A 22,407-nucleotide genomic window follows, 5' to 3' on the forward strand; every position below is an offset into this window, starting at 1 on the left:
TAATAAACCCACCGATTAAGACTTGGAAGGATGATATGGCCAACTCTGCCTCCCAAAAAGCTTCACTGTAAGAGTTAAGAGAGCCCTTAGAAATAGAATGGGTCCCTTTCAGCCAAGGCTTCTGCCACCTGCATCTTACAATTCTAAGTCCCTGGAGTGAAGCCTATGTATTTGTCACTGAAAATTTTCTCATCCACTTTGTTTGGTTTTGGCTTCTCAGAAGACTGGATGACCCAGTGAGGACAGGCTGAAGATGGTGTTGGAGGCTCCTTAAGTGATAGCTGGGAAGCAAAGTCTAGTGTAAAAGCCTAGTAAACAGAGAATTCAGCAGCACAATAATATCCTGTGCTCTGTCAGAGCCTCTAGAAACAACCTGGTCTTACTGACTTCTAACGGGGAGTTATCAAAGCTAGTCTGCAAGCTTCCACAATCCAGCAAAAGAGATATGCACCACACTCATGCAGGAGCTGACATCTGTGGACCCACCACAAGAGTACTGCTTCCAAAGGTTCAATGCACAACCCCAGTCCTTGTTTGAGTGTTCACCCTGAAATACAGACAGGATCTCTGCCCAGAACAGAGGTGATAGCAAGGCCCTGGTCCTTTACCACTTGTCCTGAGTGCATGCATAGGTGCTCCAGGCAGGATTGAACTTGATGCAGGGCTGGCTTCTAGAAATACGTGATTCCCAGTGCTGCAATACCAAGGTTTTCTCACCTTGGAATTTGTAAAAACCTTTAAACCTATTTCCTATGGGAGAAAAAAACAACATGATTTTTGTTACTGATTCTCATTGAGGTTTACACAATGGACCTGACATCGGTATTTTATTGCCTCAGAAGCAGAATCTGCTACTGCCTGTGGACTCAACTTTGAGCTGATCCCCCCAAGCCTGGATCTGGGTGCCTTGGAGGCTCAGAGACCAAAAAACAGATCCCCCTGTCTAGGGCACTGGTTCCAGTCCAGTTCCAGCATGCAGTCAGGATGAGCCGGGGAGTAGATATGAAGTCACCTCTCTAGAAGGAGACATCTGGGCTACGATGCGGCTCAAGGGTGTATTGATTTATTTGGGGTAATTGTAATGGCCCATGAACACTTAACTTCAAGGTCTCCAGTTAGAACCTCATGTCAAGTCAACCCCAAAGTTTTTCCTGTAAGAAGAAAACCTCATATAGACAGAATCTCTTTTCCACCAAGTCAGGGGCAAAGATGGCAAGACGGATGAAACTTATGGTCCTCACTGAACTTGCCTCTGGATAAAAATTAGTGTCCAGCCATTCAGATTCGTAAGCCCTTCCCTTGTTATATTGCAGCTGCCAAAGAAGGCTTAAGCATCCTCAGTCCTACCCCCACTCCAATTCCCAACGATGGAAGAGAGCCATACCTTAAGGATGCTGTAAGTGTCCTCTTCATTCATATCCACTACTGGAGAATAGGTGATCCCATTCAGAATTATCTTCTTCAAAGGGATACAGTCCTCTAGGGGATCCTCCAAGATCATGTGTGGGCCATAGTGATAGTCACGTAATTCCTTCACTGGTAGCAAATTATACACCTGGGCAGAAAGAGCCAGGGTAAGTTGCATTTTCAGTGCCCCCTGTCACAAAACACAGCTGAGGAAGATGGGTGCAAGCACTGTAACAGCCACATCACCTGCACATGTATCCATATAACCATGGTCCTCCCTGTGGTGAGAGCAATGGGAATTTGGAAGTCCAGAAAAGTAGATCAAAATTTGGAGATACTCCCTCTTTTGTTATGAACAGCATGTTGGTCTAGTTTTTATGGCTCAGATATGTTAATAATTATATACTCTGGCAGGCCCAGCTGCAGCCCTTTGTCCCTATTCAGGGATTGTTGTTTCCTGCTTGGCATAAGGGGAGTAAACTCTCTGACACTTCCAGACACTACTCCAAGAAAATAAATCCATGGCCAGAGATAATAACTAAATAACTATCATTAAACGTAAGATAGTTTTTGGCTCTGGCCAAGAGAAGCAGCCCCATTGAAAGAGCTTCCCAATTACTATCCCTACAGTCGCACAAAATCCTTAAGAAACATCTGCTGCCCAGTTCTTTTTGCCCATTGAAGGAAGATGAGAAACATGGCAGGAGAACATTCCTGTGTCAGCACTGACAAGAAGGATTGATCACTGTTTCCACTCCAGCACTGGGCTACTCTTGCTCTGACCAGGCCTTGAGTTAGTGCACAGTCTTAGCACTTACAGAGATGGGTGACAGTTCAGCTTCTGGCTTCATGAGAAGAACACTCTTGTCCACAGCACGGACAGCGCAGAGGGAGTTCGGGGAGGTTCTGAACAGCAGGTGAGTGTCAGAAGAAGGCAGGCCTTCAGAAGGAGAGAAGCTTAAGTCCACCTGTAGCCACAGAAGAAGCTATGTCTCAGATACCCTAAACCTTGCAAGATTTTTCCCTTCAGTTGGGTGCATCAGTTCTAACCTTAAGATTCCCATACACAGATGCACACTCACACACCCCTCTTTCCTACTGCAGAGTTGGGTTTTCTTCCTGCAGTGGCAGAAGAGTCAACTCTAACAATTCTTGGCAACTTCAAAATAAGGATTACTCATATGACTTTAAAGGCAATTTAGGATGTTATGGCCACTGTGGATGTAATGAGATAATCCCACAGAGTGGCTAGATCTGTTTAGGCAGCTGGGCATGGTCTTAAACCAGGTCCAGTCTCTGTGCTGCACCCAGATACTGCATGTGAAGGGACAACAGGCCTGCAGAGGGCTCACTTGGTATATTTTCCGGTAATACAAGAAGCAGTCATGTCTTGGAGAAATATTGTAATATTTACTGTCTGGCAATGGTTCTGAAGAACTGGCCTGCTGGGTGCATCCCACTGCCAGGCCAGTGTGCCCTCCCCAAAACCTAACTCGTAACTCTAAATCCCCTCTACCAAACTCTGCGAGTTCTTGCTAGCAGAAGTTGCTTTTCATCACCATCTCACACGATTTTGTAATAAGATGGCTGTTTTGCATAAATCTTCCCTCTCCTCAACAGCACAACTTCTTCCCTGACATAAAACCTTCAAAGAATCCTCAGAGTAAACAGGTTCCCTGATAAAGCAGGACAAGCTGCCAGTGTCCCTGGTATCCCAACCAGAACACAGTACACCTTCTGCTGACACTCCCACCTCTCCCAGGGCAGTCTCACAACACTGAGAATAAAAAATCAATATTCTTCAGGAAATGACAGAACAAGGGCCTCAGTAAAATTGCTACTGGAGAAACCATCTAGCATAGATATGGTCCAAAGTCTGTGCTAGCGGTATGGACACCAGCTCTGAATCCAGGAAACTTTTGGAAAGGAAAACAGTACATAAACACATAAATCACTTGACACTTGTCAGCTTGCACCCAGACCTAGCTACAGTGCATAGACTGATCTCTGAGATATGAACAAAGTTCAGGTGACCAAGCTCCTACAGTGACACCCGTCTCAAGAAGTCATTTAGCTTGGCTTCAAACAGGACAAGGGGCTGTATTTAGCAGTGTCTTGTCTACCATTATGAAGTCCCCCAGGGCAGTTGTGAGGTTTCTCTGTTTTCTGAGGATTGCTCATACATCATTCTGCTCTTCTACATGAGGAATATGTGGGGTCATTAGGGAATCATAGTAACAGAAAGCTTTTTTCTTCTGCCCTCTTTCAGCCTCACCAGTGCTATTGAAGCACTGTTCATTGGTCATATGCAGATAGCATATGCAGGCAAAATTTAGCTCCATTTTCATACATCAAAAAATACAATGAGAGGATGGGATGTAGGGGAGATGAAAGATCCAACAAGTACTAGCTCTGCTCCTTGGATTGAGGCTGCATGTGTATTTACTTGTACACCATGACCACACAAGCTGCCACGTTGTGGCTGGAATGAATTTGCCGGAAAAAGAATGAAACACATGGGCTGCAGTATGACTAAAAGGCAGATAAGCGGCCTCGCTTTTTCTTACGCAGGGCCAGCAGAGAGATCAGTGGGTATGACTTGCTGTGAAGAGGAGTTTTAGCCGTGTGGTCTCTGCTAGCACCTTTTTCCTGCAGTTGATCTCCTCCAAGCTAGCACAAACCAGTAAGCAATGAAGCCACCTAGAACTTTTGATAGGTGGCTTGTCCAGTGATAATAAATCTAAATAAATGAGCTTGTCCAGACTTCAGTCTAATGGTTGCTCCCTCAAGAAGTGAACACTTACCTTATTGCTGAAACATCTTTCTACCTTGAACTTGGTTGAATCAGCAATAACCTCCCTGCTGGGGGAAATGGTGTAGACAAGTATTTGGGCCACTGGAGCAATGTCAGCTTGTACAGGCAGCTGTAGCAAGAAGACCCCATTGGCTAGCAAACAAAACAAGAACAAAAAACTAAGGGACAGGAAACCTGTTATTGGAGCAGCCAAATTTCTAGGTTTGACTTCATGCTGAACTTCATCCTAGCCATGATGAAACCTCAGAACACCAAGTGGGATGCATTTGTGCCCACAGAGATGTATAAGCCTCACCATCTGACTGAAAAGGCCTGGTTCGAGTCCCACTTTCCACTGCACAAGCATGCTGACTTTTGGTCCAACTTCTATAATCAGACCATCAAACTGTGTGTCCTAAGAGCTTTGGAGCCCCAAGGAATGCATTGATCAGAAGAAAGATAGCTGGCACATGGCATTAGAGCAAAGTCTGTGCAAAGCCCAAAATAAAAGTAGAGAAAAGAAAGCCTCCACACTTCCCCCGTCTTAGGGAAGAGGGAGATGCGTACCCCTGAATTGCACCTGAAAGCAGCCTGTATATCTGCCACAGTCATACAGCCTCCCAGGACAGACATAATTTGAGGGATGAAGAGAACTCACCACTTTCATGGTCCAAATCCAGAGTGTTCGTGCCCGCTTGCTTAATGATTCCTTTGGCCATCACCTGAACAGAAGGAGAAACCCTCCTGTGACTGAGGTTATGCATGAGCCAGACCTTAAAGACAGGAAACCTGAGAGGGGAACAACCAAGCTGCGTCTGCTGGTTGCACCCTGCTCAGCTGCTCTCCGCCCTTCTGCAGTGGAATCCCAGTGCTCACCCCAGGGGCAGTGGGACATCCTCCCTCTTCTGCTCCTAACCCAGGCCCTCTTTTTCTGGGGAAAAGAACATGTGAAGGATGATGGGAAACTGTTTAAAGCCTGCTGCCTCAAACCACAATTTCCGTCTCTGTGGTCCCCTACAATTACCAATGACAACCTGATTGTTTGGCAGGTGCCAGCTTACCAAGTAGTAAAAGACAATTTTCTTCTTCTCTCCTACGGCCTCTGGTGTCAGGATATAGTGCACTCGTACCTCTGTGGTGGAGCCACAGCTTAGTGTCTCAGACTTGGGCTCAATTTTGAGGAAGCTCTTACTGGGAGAGTAAAAGCGCTCTACTTGGAGATATCCTTGTTCATAATATGGAATAACCCAGGAATGGTCATAGCAGTAGGTCTGTGTTTTGTGAGTTGCCTGAAAACAGAGAAAATATTTACATAGATCCTCAACTACAGGGTGCTGAACTGGAGCCAAATTTCATGGCCCGATATTAAAGGTTTGCTATTTCTTGTATTTAAAAAAAACAGATAGACTACAAAGAACAACCAAATAATCTACAAAAAAAACCCAAAACACAAGTTTGGAAGATGCAAGGCAATGGGGGCATCCTCAGCAAATCATTGGGAATGATCTCACTGCCAGAGAAGCTGGGGTTTTGCTCAGACAAGTTGTATCGTATCATTTGTTTATTTACTATTAGTATCAGCTCAAGAGCTCTTCATCAGAATATCCTACCCTAAATCACGGTTAGTTTAATGAGAAAAGAAACTGATTTATACTTTTCTTCTCATTATTGTTAATGGTGGTGAAGAAGGGATGGGGCTGTTCATATGGAGGTTTAAGAGTGCCAAGATCAAGCTAAGGATGCTTATGGACAAGGAGGAAAATTGTCTGCCTGGAGAATAAAAAAACTAAATCAAACATAAGTTCAGAAGGTGAGAGAGTCCAGGTCTTATTAGCAATGAGAGCAAGGGAAAGATATTTTACACTTCGAAGGGTGTTATTTCAGCATTTTGTGTATCATACATTCTCTCATTTCCTTATCTTTATCACTATGCTTGGGAATTCTTGCTTTTTCTTCACCCTGAAAAATTCTGAAAACTTCACACACATTGCAGTAACTTCTGGATAATTTCACAGGTCTTAATCTGTGACAAGAGAATTATAAGGAAAGGATAGAATATAATTCTAGACAACCTGCCCTCTTCCACTGTGAGATGCTAGAAAACTTGGATATTACACACACATTGCATTTCCCACCAACAAAAGGATGCTCAGCAGCACTTATTTATTCTAGATTAACAAATTCCATACCAGGCAGAGAATTTTTTTAAAAGGTTTATATTCTTTTTCTCTATATGGAAGGAAAAAAAAAAAGAAGAAGAAAGAGGAAGGCTCAGAGATTTAGAATGCTAAATTAAACCCTGAGAGATGCAGATTGCTCGAACCAACCACAAAGGATATTTAGATGAGATAACTGGAAAATCATTTAACTGAAAAGACAACAAAGCACCAGCAGTGCTTATTTAGACAGGTTGTAGAATCTCTACCATGGGAGGTTTTTAAAAATAGGATAGACTACCCTGAGGCAGATTTGTCTAGGTATGGTTAGTGATCCCTTGAAGCAGAATAGACTATATGATATCTTGAAATTCCTTCCAACCCTACACTGCTATAGCCAAGCAGAAATCAAGGAGTTAAAAGCTAAATACAATTGTCACATGGGAACCTGGTTTGTTGTCTGGCTATTTCCACCACACTGATATCAAGGCTGGCATGAACAACCAAGAACAAGAAGCTGAGCTCTTTTGCGTATATAGTACAAACATCAGCGCTACTCCTCTTCCAGCCCTGCTGATCACTTCATCACCTTCTTGGCCCCCAGGACTCACTCTAATTCCAATAGAACTGAAGTAAAACATGGAAGTATTCAAGGCAAACCATGCTCGGCCCTCTTCATTTGTCGTGTAGTTGGTCTCCTGGCCTCCATTTAAAGAAATCTTTACGGTTTCATTGGCAATTGGAGTACCAGACCCATCCTCTAGTTTCACCTGGAGGAGCAAAAACAGTTCAGTATAGAAGGAAAAAAATACCTGCCAGCTGAACAGACTGATATGCCATGAGGCTGAGTGTTGGGTCCATGTCAGACAGGGAAGTCTCCACTGTACTTTACATGTGCATCACCTATCTTTTTCAGAGAGCTGCAAACTTTCTGAATCCTATTTCTTTGGACCTTTATTATCTCCAACCCTGCGTCAGAGTAGTGGACATGGAGATGACGTCCTCACAGCTGTTAGGCTTCCTGGTCAAGAGGACACCAGAGAAGCAGAACCTTGACTTGCTTTAAGAAGAGGAAGCCCAAGGACAGAGGGGTAAGCAGAATGAGGTCTATGCTCTCAGCTGCTGTACCCTTACTCCAGAGCCTACAGAGGAGAGCAGGCCCTCAGGGATTTCCTGAGGCCCAGCATCTTTCACAGAGGGGGCCATGTATCTATCCAGCAGGTTCAGTAGCATGACTGGCACTCATGAAATTCCACTCCTCATGGTTTCCTTACCTGCCCAAAGAAGGGGATTCCAGGTTTGTAGTGAGAGTCTGTCTGCTCAAAGGTGACTTTGCTAATCGTGGTTGTGATCTCAGAGAAGCTTGCTCCAGTCAGCTCCACTCCTGCAGGAAGAAGCATCAAGAATTAATTTGCCTCTGCCTGACCAGAATTACCCTGCCTCCTGGCCAACTCTCCTTTGCTGGACATGCAATTCTTTTGATGTTCCTGGACTCCAAGAAGGAAAACTTCAGCATTCTAGAACAGGGAGTCTGCTTTTGTCCCTACCCCTACTTGGCAGGCCCCTGTGCTGGTCTGCTCCTGGGCTGCTTACACAGCTCTTTGACCCAAATGATTCATACCTGTCTCCTCCTCTTTAATCTTAGCTTCCACATGGAGCTTATTCTGATATCCAGTTCTCTTGAGCTGGAATAACTTGGTCTTTACCACTTCAGAAACACAGCCATGGTTGTCTGTCTGTTGGAGGAAAACAAACAAGATTCTTCTTGTCTCATGTACATAATGTTTATGCAACCTAATGAACCCATCACTGTGTACTGCCTTGAAGTGGAAGGGAAGCCCATAACTTTACAGAGCATTCTCTTCATTATTTTTTAGCAAGACTGGAAAAGAATATAACTTGGCAAGGAGCATTCTGAGCAACCTCAGAGCAAAGAGTTTACCAGGCTTGAAACTTAGGAGATTTTTGTGTACGTGTGTGTTTGCGAAGTTTGAAATTCCAAATAGTTGATATAAAAGTATAGGCAATTATTTAGGTATATGTCACAGTGGAAATGTTTGCCAGGTATCAGGCACATTAGTATATAGCTGCTGGCTTAAAATGCAAAAGCAGTATGAGTGATACATAAGCCAAAGCCTAGGTAAGTGTAGACAGAAGATGACAGCTTTCCAAAGCTTGCCACCTGTTTTCAGCATCTTTGTCTACAAGGCAGGTCTCCACAGTAAAGGGAAGGGCTGCTCAGAACAGAGATTAGAACAGCTGTGTTCACATTCTTTTTTAGCAGGGATAACAATAGCAATGACAGAGTTGTAGGGATGATGCTGTAGAAAGCCCCAAGGACTATAAGCATGTCTTCTGCTTGTTCTCTTGTCACTTTTCCATAGCTGTTATTACACTAGCTTCTATCAGTGAAGCTAGCACTGTTGCATTTGCTTATGCTCCAAACCAGCTTCCATTTTGCTCTTAGCCTGAAGAGTGAACTTTGTTTTTCTTGTCTGCCTGTCCTAATCAGTGCTACTAAAAACATATTCCTTTCCTCCTTGCTCAAACTGCATCATCCCTCCCCTGGATTCTGGGGATTTTTTTGCATCGAACACACCCACACACTGTCTCTAGTGGAAGCCAACCCCAATTCTGTTCTCACTGTTCATGCTTATTTTATCTCACTTCTCCCTGATACTCTCTACATTCCACCTAAACTTTTACTGTTTCTTTCATATTTTCCTCCTCCATTGGCTTCTTGCCTTTACACACATCTTTCTTATTGTGGAGTCTCCTTCTCTGGAGATATTCAAAACCTGCCTGGATGCAATCCTGTGCAACGTGCTCTAGGTGACCCTGCTTGAGCAGCAGGGTTGGACTAGATGATCTCCAGAGGTCCTTTCCAACCTCGATCATTCTGTGATTCTGTGATTGTACAAAACTTCTCCTTATTTTTATACATTTTGTCTTGCACCCAATCTTTCTTCCTTCAGTCTTCCTTCAAATACTTGGAGTCTCTCCCCTCTTCACACTTATGCTTGTATATACTCCATCAGAGCAAACCTGTGCCTGTTCAGTACACAATATTCTCTCATATCACCCTGCCCACAAGAGTAATCATGATTCACCTGCCCAGAGAATTCATCGCACACTGCCTTTGCCTCTTCACCATAGCAGGTGGTGGCTGGGTATTCAAACTTCCGGCATACACGGACGTTCACAAGGCCAGGAACAGGCTTTCCAAAGCTGTATCTACCAGCAAGGAGGGTTGAAAGAAAAGCATAACCATTAGGAATGTAAGACAGATGGAGAAAAATGATTAGCCTACCACTAGGGGAGCCAGGACTCTTCCCTAGAGCTGCCTCCAGGACACGTCAGGGTCATCACAAGAAGTATAAGATAGCAACAAATTTGATAGCATTTTAGAATCAAGCCTGGCGATGGGGGGCAGGAACACTGAATCTTATAGTCATGATTTCCCTTCTGGGAATAAAACATAAGCCTGCAGAAAACATTTACCATAATGCTTATTTAACTGAGAGCAGACCTTGTCTTAGAGAATATGTTGCAAGTATCTACATTACCACCTGATTCTGATACAACTGTTTTGTGTATGTATTTGCATTGCCTCTTTCAGCTCAGTTTGCAGCACCTGCTGTGACTCTCCCTTTAGGATGCTGGGAAAACACCATGTAGAATCGAATGAGGTGGTCCAAAGAAAATAGGGCAGCTCCCTCACTTTCCCCTCAGCAATAACAGGAGAAGCCATGCTTAAAATGTCTTTCCCAGTTAAACTATACTGAAAACCTCCTCCTTAGCACTGCAACCAGTCTTAAATACTCTGTGATTCTTATGTCAGTAAACATGTTAAAAAAACCCCAATAAACAGAAGAGCAGTGGATGTTTCTACATGTTACAGACAAATTGCCCCAAGCAATAATTGTTACAAAGCCTTTTTTTTAATGGTAGATGTAGTCCGTTTGAACCTGGGACTTCACACCTCTCTGTCTATTACCTCCCCACAAAAATTATTGAGAAAAATAATGAAATATCACATCTCAGTACTCCAACTGGGCCTTTAGCAGCAGCTGAAGTAAAAGTTAGAACCAAGAAGGATTGAAAGAAGAATGAGACTCACAGACCACAAACTGTCACCTTCAGCTTCTCATCAAGAATGGTGATCACCCTGGGTATTTTCACTGTTACTTCGAATTTCGGTAGCACTGCAGCAGAACCAACGGGAACAGTGGGTGTGATGGGGAGTAACATAGGAGTGAGACATGAAGGCTGCTTAGAGGCTTCTTTCACAAAGGTCCTGAAAGCCTTTCACATATAATTAGTCAGATTTTAGAAGCCTGGGTCACCTGCAAGTCCCACTGAAATCAATGAAAGCCACAAGTACTCAGCAAATCACTGTGCCAGGTTAAAAAGACAGAATTATTACTATTAAAATACAGCAGCTTCTTAGGTAGCACATGAGTCATCAGTCCCACAGAGGTAGGATATAGTTAAATAGAGAATTAGTCAGCAGAAATCTCCCACAGAAATACAGAGGTGGGACCACAGCCTAGTCTCACCATTTCCAAAGCATATAGTTCTTACCAATTTGCAAAACAGAAAAAACTACATAGCTTCCGTGGTGACCCACTCACCACGTGGTGACATCACATCCAAAGCCAGCTGCAGGAGGGGAAGCGCATGGCGACTGTCTTGGGAAAACTAGGAAGGATTCAGGGCAGTGGAACAGTCATGCAATTGAAAGAGGACAAAGGACTTTCAGAAGTCTCATCTCTGATGCATGAGCCAGATCGTTCCAGACCATGTAACTGGGGCTGTAGCTGGCTTGATGAGATGTGAGGGAGTCTGTGCTTGTTGCATGGGAAGCAGGGGCCATTGTGTGTGTGTGTGTTGGGGGGGGGGGGTCAGGATCCCGTTTTCTAGCCAACCAGATGGGCTGGTGTGGAGGTGAGAGCACCAGAGAAAGGCTAAGGCCTGTGAGCTACAGGCTTAGTTTTTGGGGGAGAGCAGGCAGGATCTGAACTTATGGCCCCAGCCTAAACCAAAAGGCCAGAGTTTGGGACTCACACAGGGCAGTCCCAGACTCATAGTATGGCACTTAGGTGTGGAACTATCTGGAGATGGGGCTGTGGTCTTAAACCACGTCTCAAAGGTGGTGCAGCTTCTGACTGCCAGCACTGACTGCCCAAGTACTCCTGCTCCTGATAAGACCCTTGCTGATGTGGGCAGCCAGATTTCTCTGGAGAAGAATGCTTGTATGACCTGAGGCTTTGGGAGGAGCAGAGAGTGCTAGCTCAGTCCTTCAGCCTTCACTCCTCAGAAGAGGATGATGCTTAGGAAGGAGAAGGCACAGAGACACTTTTTCAGCCATGCTGGGTATCCTGCTCAGGTCTACTACACTGTTAAATTGAACTTTCATGCCCCACTGGGTTAGTTGCCAGGGACTTGAAACTGTGTACAGCAGCAGTAGTTACCATACTCCTCCACAGAGAAGGGATGTTGGATTGTCTTCCCAGAAGCCTTCTGTGCCACAACTGTGTAGGTCCCTTGGATGGGCTCAGAGGTGAGGTTGAAGAACATCTGGATTAACCCCCCTTTTAACTCTGCCTTTGTCCACTGGTACACACGGTTTTTCTTGGGATCCTACAGAAAACAAGACCATAAGGTGATTGTGACAACTGTGAGTGGCTCCAATGAGAACTAAAAAGCACTGGCAAAGGCAGTGAGGGGAGGCCCAATCCCAGGGCTGCAAAGGTCTGCAGAGCAGGAGTGAGAGGCACTAGCAGAGCTATGTGGGGAGCCCAGGGCTGGACAACAGAATTAGCTGTAACCTTGGTGCAGAGTACATGGTTGTCACCATATGAGTTAAAGCTTTGCATATTCAAATTAATGCTATGGGCCTTCTATATAGGCAAGAATCATCTTGAGGCAGCTAGTAGCTACGCAGCCCAGGTTGAAGTATGATAGATCCGAACATGAACCGAATATCCATACATACCTCAATATAGACCAGCGGAAACTAGAAAGAGAAGAAATGAAACAGTATATTTAGAATTCACATTTAGACAGAGTGCAAGCAATATGATCAAATGACCATGGCTTTGACCATCACGTTTCAGGGAACAAGCTGATCACCCAAAGGGATAAGGAAGAAAGACTCTGATATAGAGCAACAGAGCATTATGAAGTACATCAAGGGAGTGGCACTTCTTTGTCTCAGGCATTCAACCAAGACAGAAAAGTCAGCTGAAATTGCTAACTCTGGATGATCTGGAATACCAATTAGAGTAGACTAACCAAGCCCATGTGTACATTGTGATAATGGCAGATTTGCTCACTATTGAGGTGTTTACACTAGCATTGTCCATTTGCAGTTTCATTCTCAAACCTTTCCAAGAATGCAGAAGGCAGCCTTATGCAGAAATCTGAAGAAGAGATCTGGTTACCAAGAGCTGAGATAGCCTATGAACTGCATAACTACCTCAGCATAGCAAAAGTTTTCCCCAAATGACATTTCTTTCCTTCCTTTTCCCATAAATGTGGCTTAAGGCCAAATAACTATTGAAAAGGAAGTGCCATACTTACCACCTCATTCAAGGGATGGAAGTTTTCATCCAGTGAAACAATTCTGAACAGAACTGGTGGAGAAAGGCAGACAGTGAGGTTCCACAGTGCAGTCACCAACCAGAAAACATCAGTTGCAAACACAGATGGTACAAGAGAGAAGAGAGTCATTCTCTTCTAAGAAAATTCCATTCACTAGAAAGCTAAGTCAGGTTAGAAGGTTACCCATGTGAGAAACAACATTAATAACAGGATGATAAGAGCATGTTCACAGGCAGTGTGAATACCTTATTGACCATGGACATCAGAAACTGACTAATCACGACCACAGTTACACTTAGGTTGACATTTAGGTTGTATTTGTCTACTTCACCTGCAAGGATGCATTTTTCCATTGCAGTTAACATGGGTCTTCCAATTTTGTTCTAACCAAACTGACTTCTTAGGAAGGATGAATGCAAGAAAACCATTCCAGCACTGGTTGCAAGTTCTTGTTGGTTCTGGACAGACAGGGTATTCAGTGTCTCTTTTAGGACATTAGTCCCCGTCCAGGACAAATTTAGGGGATGAATAGCCCAGAAGAAATGGCTTATATAGTCCTAACTTCATGTCTTCAGTGAGCAAAATCAGCTGCCACTTTGAGAGCTATTTCATGAGCTAGCCCTGTTCTCTAATGGACAAATATCCAGTCATTGTTCCAATTTTGGTGGTTTTAGCAAAGGGGATCAAAACCTTATGGAAGGGGGGGTCAAAATTGCATGGGCAGAGCTCCCAAGGGCAGAGGGAGTGTGTGCAGGTGCTTTGGGGCACATGTGTGTATCTTACAGTTCCCCAATTTATTCCCACACAGAGCATTTAAAACACATGCTTCAGTCATGACAGACTGTTGTTCTGACCCTCATTGACTGCACTGTCAATATCTGGCCAGCACAGCCCAACAATTTTAATAGGAATTTCTGCTTTGAATGCAAATGTCCACCCATTCCCTGGTACCTGTCTGTCCAGGCTTGTAGATGGGTTTGTCTGTCTGGATGAAGACTAAACTCTCGGAATTCTTGACCAGCACTGACTTGCGGCTCCTGAACTCCAGTGTCGCCCCTTTTACCAGTATGGTGATAAATGTGACTTGTGACTGGCTATCTGATTTTGGAAGCTGGAGAATGGTGAGAAGACAACTGTGTTAGTGATCATCTGTAAAGGCCTACTGAACTGAACTTGCCTTTGTGAAATGAGGGATCTGACATAATCCTGATGGACCTAACAGAGAGGTGAGGGGAACTGGAATCAGAAACAAGACACTGATTTTACTTGTCCCATATTCCTACTCTTTCCTAATGCCGTGCAGTGGTTATGCAAGTATTGCACAGCAAATGTACTCCCAGCCCTGTCACCCAATTTTAAAAACTTCTTACTGCCTTGACCAAAATGTTTTTGTCCTTTTCCTTTTGCCATCCCTGAGGAGATAGAATCATCCCCCTTTTCTCTGCAGAAGGTTTCCTTTTCCAAACCAGACATAACAGACCCCTGTACACCTCTCTCTAAATGGCAGATTCAATCTTCAGTCTGTATCTGTTAAACCCAGCCAACATATTCAGTGTCCTGAAGGCCAGCTCTTCAGCCTTCAGGCCAAAGATATAATCTGTTGTCTGAGTCAGGTGACTAACTCTCCTAGTTGCCCAGGACTGTTGTTATAGTCATTGGGGCTCTTAGTTACATTAAGGTATGAATTCCCTGCTTCCCTGTTTTTCAAACACAGGCGATTACATCTCCATGTTCTCACATTAATTCAGCGTACTGTATCCACAAGGCAAAAGGCATTTTAGGTACAAAAGCTCTGCCCCAGACTGAAGCACTCCATATGACAGTCTGTGGCTGCTGAAGGATCGTATGAAGAACCATCTGAGCAACATGTCCACCAAACAGTCACCAGGAGTGTGAAAACTAAATCCACTTCTTTCTCCTGGCCTTTCCTGCTCCTGTTCTAAAGAGGGACTGGCTTTCCAGGATTCAGCATTTCACATTCAGATAGGATGCTAAGGAGAGCTAAGCCATGAGAAGGTGTTGAGGATGGATATGAATGTGATCTAGAGGGAGGAGAATACCTACACAGTGTCACTCTGTCCATTACTACTCAGAGCCCTTACAGTTTATCTCTGACACAAGCAGCCAGCCCACAAGCATCAGATACTCACTGAAAAAGGGATACAGGTGAACACATCCTTCTCGGACACCACATCATCAATCAAGCTCCTGTTTTCCCCTTGGTACTCCAAGGTGGCACTCAGCGTCACAGACTCATTCAGGTGGGTCAGCTGAACACAGACCTTCTCACGAGTGCCAGTGGATATCAGAAAGGGCAGTAGCACCATGTACTGACTAGGAAGAGGGGGAAGCACTGGTTAAACACAGAAGCACAGAGGGGGAAGCACAGGAGCAGGAAGAGGTAAGAGGAGCTGTACCAAAAGAGCAAGTAAACCAGTCTGATGACTGCAGCCTTCACTATACAGAGAGAGATGTGCAATTTATAGGAGTGCAACAAGCTTTCTATCATGTCTCTAACAGCAGGGGAAAGCAGAGGGGCCAGGCTCAAATGTAAAATACAGCTGGAAATCCTCAAGGCAAATGTCTGGAAGGGATACCAGGTTTTGGCACAATAGCAGCGCTTCCTCCCGGGACCCTAAATGCTGCCAGTATGGAGAAGAGCAAAAAGTCAATTGCCACCTTTGCTAGACAATGTTAGTAGGATTCAGGAGCCACACAAAAGCTGGTACCTTATGAATAAACGGCATTGACTCCACTCTGCCAACTGTCTGTAGTATTATTCTCATTCCTTGCAGAGACCCCAAATGGCCACAACGTGGTGCCAGATCTTAAGCAAAAACACTGGAGCAAATTAACTTTTTCACTGAGAAGTAACGCCCCTCAGGCTAAGCCTGAGCGAGGGGGCCCTGCTCTGCCTTACCCAGTCCTCGTTGTGGCTGAGCATTAGCAACTTGCTGATGGTGTCATGGTGCACAGCCCTGCGTCTGAGAATCAAACCTGAGTCTCCTAATGAAAGCAATGCTTCATTTAGATGAGCTAAGCTGGCCTTTTCAGTAGTTACTGGCATCCCCAGAGCAGTGAGTGGCTGGGACAAGAGCCCTCAACATCTCAGTAGCAATGTAGGGCATTCATCTTGGAGGCTTTGGGAAGCCCTGGCACAGCTCTCTTATGTCCTTCAGTCAGTTTGCAGGGAGAAAGCTCTGACCCTCTGGCTCTCAACCTTGCCATCTGCTTACCCTGTGTTTGATTTGAAGTGCTGCAGCACAGCCTTACTTTGCTGGGGAGGAAGGGACATTGCAAAAAAGCCCAATAAGAAAGTCTCTGAGATCTCAGAACCCCTTGTGCACTGCTCCAGCCATACACACACACAAAACACACACTCTTTCATATACAAACAGGCATGGGCAAAAGGGAGTGAAGAAAGGACGAGGTATAACACACCATCCTTGCAGTCTGCTAGCACCTCACAGACCTTAACAGTCATACGCCTGTTTCAAGTGTGTCACATAATCCTGGTTGAGAAGGAAGTTTTCACTCCATTGGCTGAATTGAAAAATGTGAATAAAAAAAAAAAAATCTGGTCATGTGAGATCTATTATTTGTTCCTTTCTTCTTGTTATCCGTGAAACAAATAAACACTCCCTTCCCCTGGGCATTATGACCTGGGAGTAGGGAGTCAACCCAAAGTGAAGCCTTTCACTGTCTTTAAAAAAAAAAAAAAAAAAATCTATCTTTTAAGAAAACCTGGCTGTATGCGTAAACAGTTATAAAAAGTCACTTTTTAACTACAGGTTCAGTATTGAGCAGAAAGTTTTGCTGAAGTATTTTCAAACCATTCACTCAGGCAGCACAAGGTATTCTTATAGCACCTTCTCTCTTTTTTTTTTTTTGGGGGGGGGGGCGGTTGAAGTTATTTACAGATATCCCAATTGCACAGACTGTTTTGGGCCCCTTTGAAGCACTAGAGCTCTGGTTTGTTGAAAACATTTTACCCAGCTCTGTTGTCTTTATTTCTAGATAAAAGAAAGCTGGCAGAAGATGACAGAGTGAGGACAGAGTCAAGAATACTACTCAGGTCTCCTGCCTGCCCAAAGAACCCCATGTTTAGCTTACGGTTCTGTGGTGGGAGAGGTGTTTCCAGAGAGGAAGAAGAGGAGAAGGAGGAAGATGCTTGGTTTGCTGGGCAGCCTGTCCTTCTTCATGGTGCAGAGCAGGACGTGGTGAGTCAAGCAAATAACAGCCTGGTCTGATGCTGCTGTTTGACTGCACCTTGTACTGGTCCTCTGCTCTCTCATGGATCAACCTCTTTATAGTTTCCACAGCAAATAGCCCATGGACTGGAGGAGATAAGGGCTGAAGGCCAGGGCCCATCCGGAAATGGGGAGAGGAATGTAAGGAGGAGCTGGAACTAGCAGCTCTGAATTCCTGGCAAAAGGCTAGGCACTAGGGAAGAGGGGGGAAGGGAGCCTGACAGCCTGGAGCTGTCTTTCTTTTGCGGGGAGCAGAAATGGAGGAGGGAGGGTGGTAGCTAAAGAAAAGAAGAGAGAACAGCAGAGGAAAAGGGGAAGGCCTCCATTTCTGGCAGAGCTCTGTGTATGAAGCTGGCCACTGCACTGATCATGGAGGCTGCTGGAGGAAGAAAGATGTTTCCTTCAACCTGGGAGCAGAAGGTTAAGCTAGTGTTTGTAAACTGATGGTGTACCCAACCCCCACTTATGGGCATGATGGCTAGAGCAGTCCTGCTGGATCCGAAAATGGCAAATGTAAACTTTGTGAAAACCTCCCCCCTCCACCCACTGTAATCTTTTGTGCTCTCCATTTGTGGTCCCATCAGGGCTAATGCTGGGAAGAAGGGCCAGAGAGTAGCTGGACAATCACCTCTCTGAGATAATGTGACCTTCACCCTGACTGAAACAGGGACAGTAACATGATGGGAAGCTGCCAAAAGTTCATCCCATTAACAGCGTGTAACTTATTAACCAGTTCCACAGAGCAGCAGTTACCTTAACACAACAGAACAGATGTGGTGTGTGTCTTGCTTTATCTATACTGGCTCTTGTTCCAGATCAAGTTACTAGTACATCTAGATAACTTATTGCTGTCTAATGGGGGCCATGCTGGTTGCTTCAGAGTGGAGGTGAAAATCTACATAATGCACTATGATGGGTAATGTTGTGTCATGGAGCGAAATTTCTTCTTGACTTCTGGCTCTACTACAGTTACTTTACTCTGCAGCAGGAGAATCAATAGCTCTAGTAATTACTACCCTTGCTAGTGGCAGTAAGATATCTCTCTTACTCATAGTCCTAACCCAGACTCCAAAGAATAGAGGTCTGTGTTAGAGGACATAAAGCATAATTTGTGGATTAAGCAGGGTACAGGGTAAAATGATTCCCCTCTCCTACTATCCTCAGAAGTTTGCTACGCTCAGGGACTTCAGAGTTAAGAAATCCAAGTGCAATGAGATAATAAACCTTCATTGGAGACCTTCTCTGCCCTGCAGTGACCCTGCATGAGTAAGAGAAGAGGATACTAATATATGCCTAATTTCCTTAGAGATTGCACCAAAAAAAACAAAAACAAAAAAAAAAAAAAAACAGACCAGGCTTGTGTTCTGCCTTCTCCATCTGGTGCTTTAAGGCTTCTCTGCCTGACTAGAAAAATTATAATGCAGGAAGATCTTCCTTGCCCATAGAGGAGAGCGTTTGTACATGGGGTGGTCAAAGCCTTTTGAAGATGAGATTTTTACATTGGTTTGAACAGGCTGGAAGCTTGCCTAATTGTACACGATCCTCATAGGAAAGAGGTGCAGGACTGCATACAGCAGGGAAAGCCAGGGCTGCCTTTTTTGGCAAACTGTCAAGAAATCAGCTCACACTGCTCATAAGTTGGGTCTGGATCTCTGGGTGTGATTCCAAGCTGTGGGAGTGAATCCATGGGACTTTGATCTTAAATGTGCTATGTAGACAAAAAATGAGGAGAAATGATTTTAGTCAATCAAGAGGGGCAGGTATTTAAGGCCTTGAAAATCCCAATAGGCACTAGTGGACATGCACAGACACTCAACCACCTTTCAAAATCTTCCCTCAAGCTGCTTTGCTTCTGTCCCACTCTCAGAAGCAACTGTGGGCCCCACCAGCCTACTTTCAAAGGACCCTGCATGACCCATGTGATTCAGCTTGTAGATGGTGATACAGACAAGGCAGTGATGATCTCTCTCCTGCCATTTACATCTGCTGTGGGTACAACTGTGAAGGCCAACAGCCCTTCTTGAGTTTTTTGGCTGGAGTTTAAGTGGTTGCCTCTAAGCTCCTCAAGCACACTCCTGCAAGGTGCTGGCCTCTCCACAGTGAGAGTATGCTTTAATGTTATCTTCATGGATTTCCAGCAGTGAATCTGAAGTTCTGTCATCAGGCATAGCTTAAAGGGATAGGAGCCCCACTTACGGAAGAGCAGTGTTAAGTTTTCTGTACCTGAACCAAAAATCTAGCTCCATTCGTTGATAGCATCATGGAGGTGCCAGTTGGAAGGGAGCTCTGGATGTCATCTAGTCCATCCTTCCACTGAAAGCAGGACTGATGCCAACGCTAGATCAGGTCAGCCATGGCTTTGTCAAGCCAAATCTTGAAAACCTCCAAGAATAGAGAATCTACCACTTCTCTGCTGACCTGTTTCACTGTTGCATCAGCCTTCTGGTGAAGAAGTTTTTTCCTAATGTCCAATCTGAACTCCCCAAGCTGCAATTGGCCATTGCCCCTTGTTATATCTTCTCCCCCTACAGAGAAATGTCTTGTTCCAACATCCTTGTAAATGCCATTCAGGTAGTTGTAGGCAGCTATTCAATTCCCCCCCTCTTTGCCAGATTAAACAAGTCCAGCTCCCTCTGTGTCTCTCTATGGGTCACATGCTCCATTCTCTGACCAGTTTGGTAGTCCTCCATTGGATTTTCTTCAGGTTCTTCTTCTGCAGTTTCTTCACATTCCTCTTGAACCAGAGGGTTCACCAGACCAGACACAGTCCAAGTGCAGCCTCAGCAATGCCATGGAAAAGGGGATTGCAACTTTCCTTGATCTGATGACATGGTCCTCCAGCATTCATTGCTGCTTACAGAAGAACTTACCTTCCAAGAAATTAGTATATGTCAGTTGGCTGTAGCAACATGCTCCAGGAAGAAGATTAAGAGCTCTGGTGAAGATATTTGTTCAACTGCTTTACATGGAAGTGAACATACATGCTTCAAATCCCTTCATTAAGAGTAAAATACCTTCCCTTTGAAGAGCAGTCAGCTTTTGAGGCAACCTGATGTCTTTATTTCACATTTCTTGATCACCTCTTTGGAATGATATTGAGAGGATGTCTTTGTAGAGTGGAATACATAAAATAGATTAGCATGCACTGTATTGTAAAATCCTAGGAGAGGCAAAGTTTTTGCTCTATTCACAAGGTAAACCAGGCAAGCTCAGAGACATGCTGGTGCATCCCAATGAGCAAGAAGTGGAGAAAAGGGGGCATGGGAGACATGCATGGATGAACAAGGAGCTCTTGGCAAAACTCAAAGAGCAGAAGGAAGTGTACAGAAGGTGGAAGCAGGGACAGGCCACTTGGGAGGAATATAGGGACATCATTTGACTATGCAGGGATGGGACCAGGAAGGCCAAGGCCCACTGGGGTTTAATCTGGCAAGGGATGTCAAGGACAGCAAGAAGGACTTCTTTAAATAGATTGGCTACAAAAGGAAGACTAGGGAAAACGTGGGCCCACGGCTGAATGGGGAGGGGCCCTGGTAACAAAGGATACAGAGAAGGCAGAGATACTGAATGCCTTCTTTGTTTCAGTCTTTATTGCTCAGGCCAGCTCTCAGGAATCCCAGATCCTAGAGACCACTGAGAAAATCTGGAGAAAGGAAGACTTTCCCTTGGTTGAGGAGGATCAGGTTAGAAATCATTTAAGCAAACTTAACACCCACAAATCCATGGGTCCTGATGGGATGCACCCACGAGTGCTCAGCGATCTGGCAGACATCATTGCTAGGCCACTCTCAATCATCATTGAAAGGTCATGGCAATCAGGAGAGGTGCCTGAGGACCGGAAGAAAGCCAGTGTCACCCCAGTCTTCAAAAAGGGCAAGAAGGAGGACCCAGGGAACTACAGGCCAGCCAGCCTCACCTCCATCCCTGGAAAGGTGATGGAGCAGCTCATCCTGGAGGCCATCTCCATGCATGTGGAGGAAAAGAAGGTGATCAGGAGTAGTCAGCATGGATTCACTGAGGGGAAATCATGCTTCACCAACCTGATAGCCTTCTACGATGAAATAACTGGCTAGGTAGACGAGGGGAGAGCAGTGGAGGTTGTCTACCTTGACTTCAGCAAGGCTTTCGACACTGTCTCCCATAACATCCTCATAGGCAAGCTCAGGAAGTGAGGGCTAGATGAGTGGAGAGTGAGGTGGATTGAGAACTGGCTGAATGGCAGAGCTCAGAGGGTTGTGATCAGTGGTGCAAAGTCCAGTTGGAAGTCTGTAACTAGCAGTGTCCCCCAGGGGTCAGTCCTGGGTCCAGTATTGTTCAACTTCTTCATCAGTGACCTGGATGAAGGGACAGAGTGCACCCTCAGCAAGTTTGCTGATGATACAAACCGCGGAGGAGTGGCTGATGCAGCAGAGGGCCGTGCTGCCGGTCAGAGGGGGCTGGCGAGATGAGCAGGCAGGAACCTCCTGAAGTTCAACAAAGGCAATTGCAGGGTCCTGCACTGAGGGGGGAATAAGGCCCTGCAGGAGGACAGGCTGGGGGCTGAGCTGCTGGAAAGCAGCTCTGCAGAGAAGGAACTGGGAGTGCTGCTGGACACCAAGTTAACCACGAGCCAGCAATGTGCCCTTGTGGCCAAGAAGGCCAATGGTATCCTGGGGTGCATCAGGAAGAGCGTTACCAGCACGTCGAGGGAGGTGATCCTCCCCCTCTCCTCAGCCCTGGTGAGGCCACATCTGGAGTACTGGGTCCAGTTCTGGGCTCACCAAGAGTCTCTGGGCAGAGAAATGAGCACCTGGAACAAACCTTTAAATCCAATCCAAATATTTGACTTGGCCAGAACACCTCATCCCATCATCACTACCTTCTCCCATTCCTGAGAACTGGAACACAATATAATGACTACAAATCTCTTGCCATGCCCTACAAAACAGGTGTAGCAACTCAGCAGGGTACCTCCTCTTCCCCAACCAGTTCAGTCCTGTACATCACCCAAGGCAGTAGACAACAGACACTTACAGTGTGTGACCTCCAGTCCTCCACCCAGGGGTATATATTCTACCACTGCCCCAGCTTGTCACGCTACAAACTACAACCCTCATCCTGCTGCTCCAACCCGCTCCAACCCCACAACATTAACACTATGCTGGCAAGTTGTGCAAGTTAGTAACAGGTGTGCAATGATACTACTCCAGGCAAC

At 45.2% G+C, this 22,407-nt stretch overlaps 1 protein-coding gene across 1 annotated transcript in view; it reads right to left on the reverse strand.

Annotated features, from left to right (window-relative positions):
• The window catches only part of A2M (alpha-2-macroglobulin), a 32,134-nt gene extending 14,785 nt beyond the window's left edge, over nt 1–17,349 (reverse strand). The window contains 18 exon segments of the mRNA XM_013956226.2: nt 609–750; nt 1,385–1,555; nt 2,226–2,375; nt 4,212–4,354; nt 4,860–4,923; nt 5,263–5,490; nt 6,969–7,127; nt 7,632–7,741; nt 7,979–8,093; nt 9,468–9,591; nt 10,478–10,562; nt 11,832–12,000; nt 12,356–12,376; nt 12,943–12,995; nt 13,915–14,074; nt 15,114–15,297; nt 17,077–17,192; nt 17,194–17,349. Coding sequence (XP_013811680.2) covers nt 609–750; nt 1,385–1,555; nt 2,226–2,375; nt 4,212–4,354; nt 4,860–4,923; nt 5,263–5,490; nt 6,969–7,127; nt 7,632–7,741; nt 7,979–8,093; nt 9,468–9,591; nt 10,478–10,562; nt 11,832–12,000; nt 12,356–12,376; nt 12,943–12,995; nt 13,915–14,074; nt 15,114–15,297; nt 17,077–17,192; nt 17,194–17,334 — 2,335 coding nt within the window. The 5' untranslated portion in view covers nt 17,335–17,349.
• Nucleotides 17,350–22,407: the final 5,058 nt, after the last annotated feature.

This window comes from Apteryx mantelli, chromosome 1 (assembly GCF_036417845.1).
Source record: "Apteryx mantelli isolate bAptMan1 chromosome 1, bAptMan1.hap1, whole genome shotgun sequence".
In the NCBI taxonomy this organism is placed as follows: Eukaryota; Metazoa; Chordata; class Aves; order Apterygiformes; family Apterygidae; genus Apteryx; species Apteryx mantelli.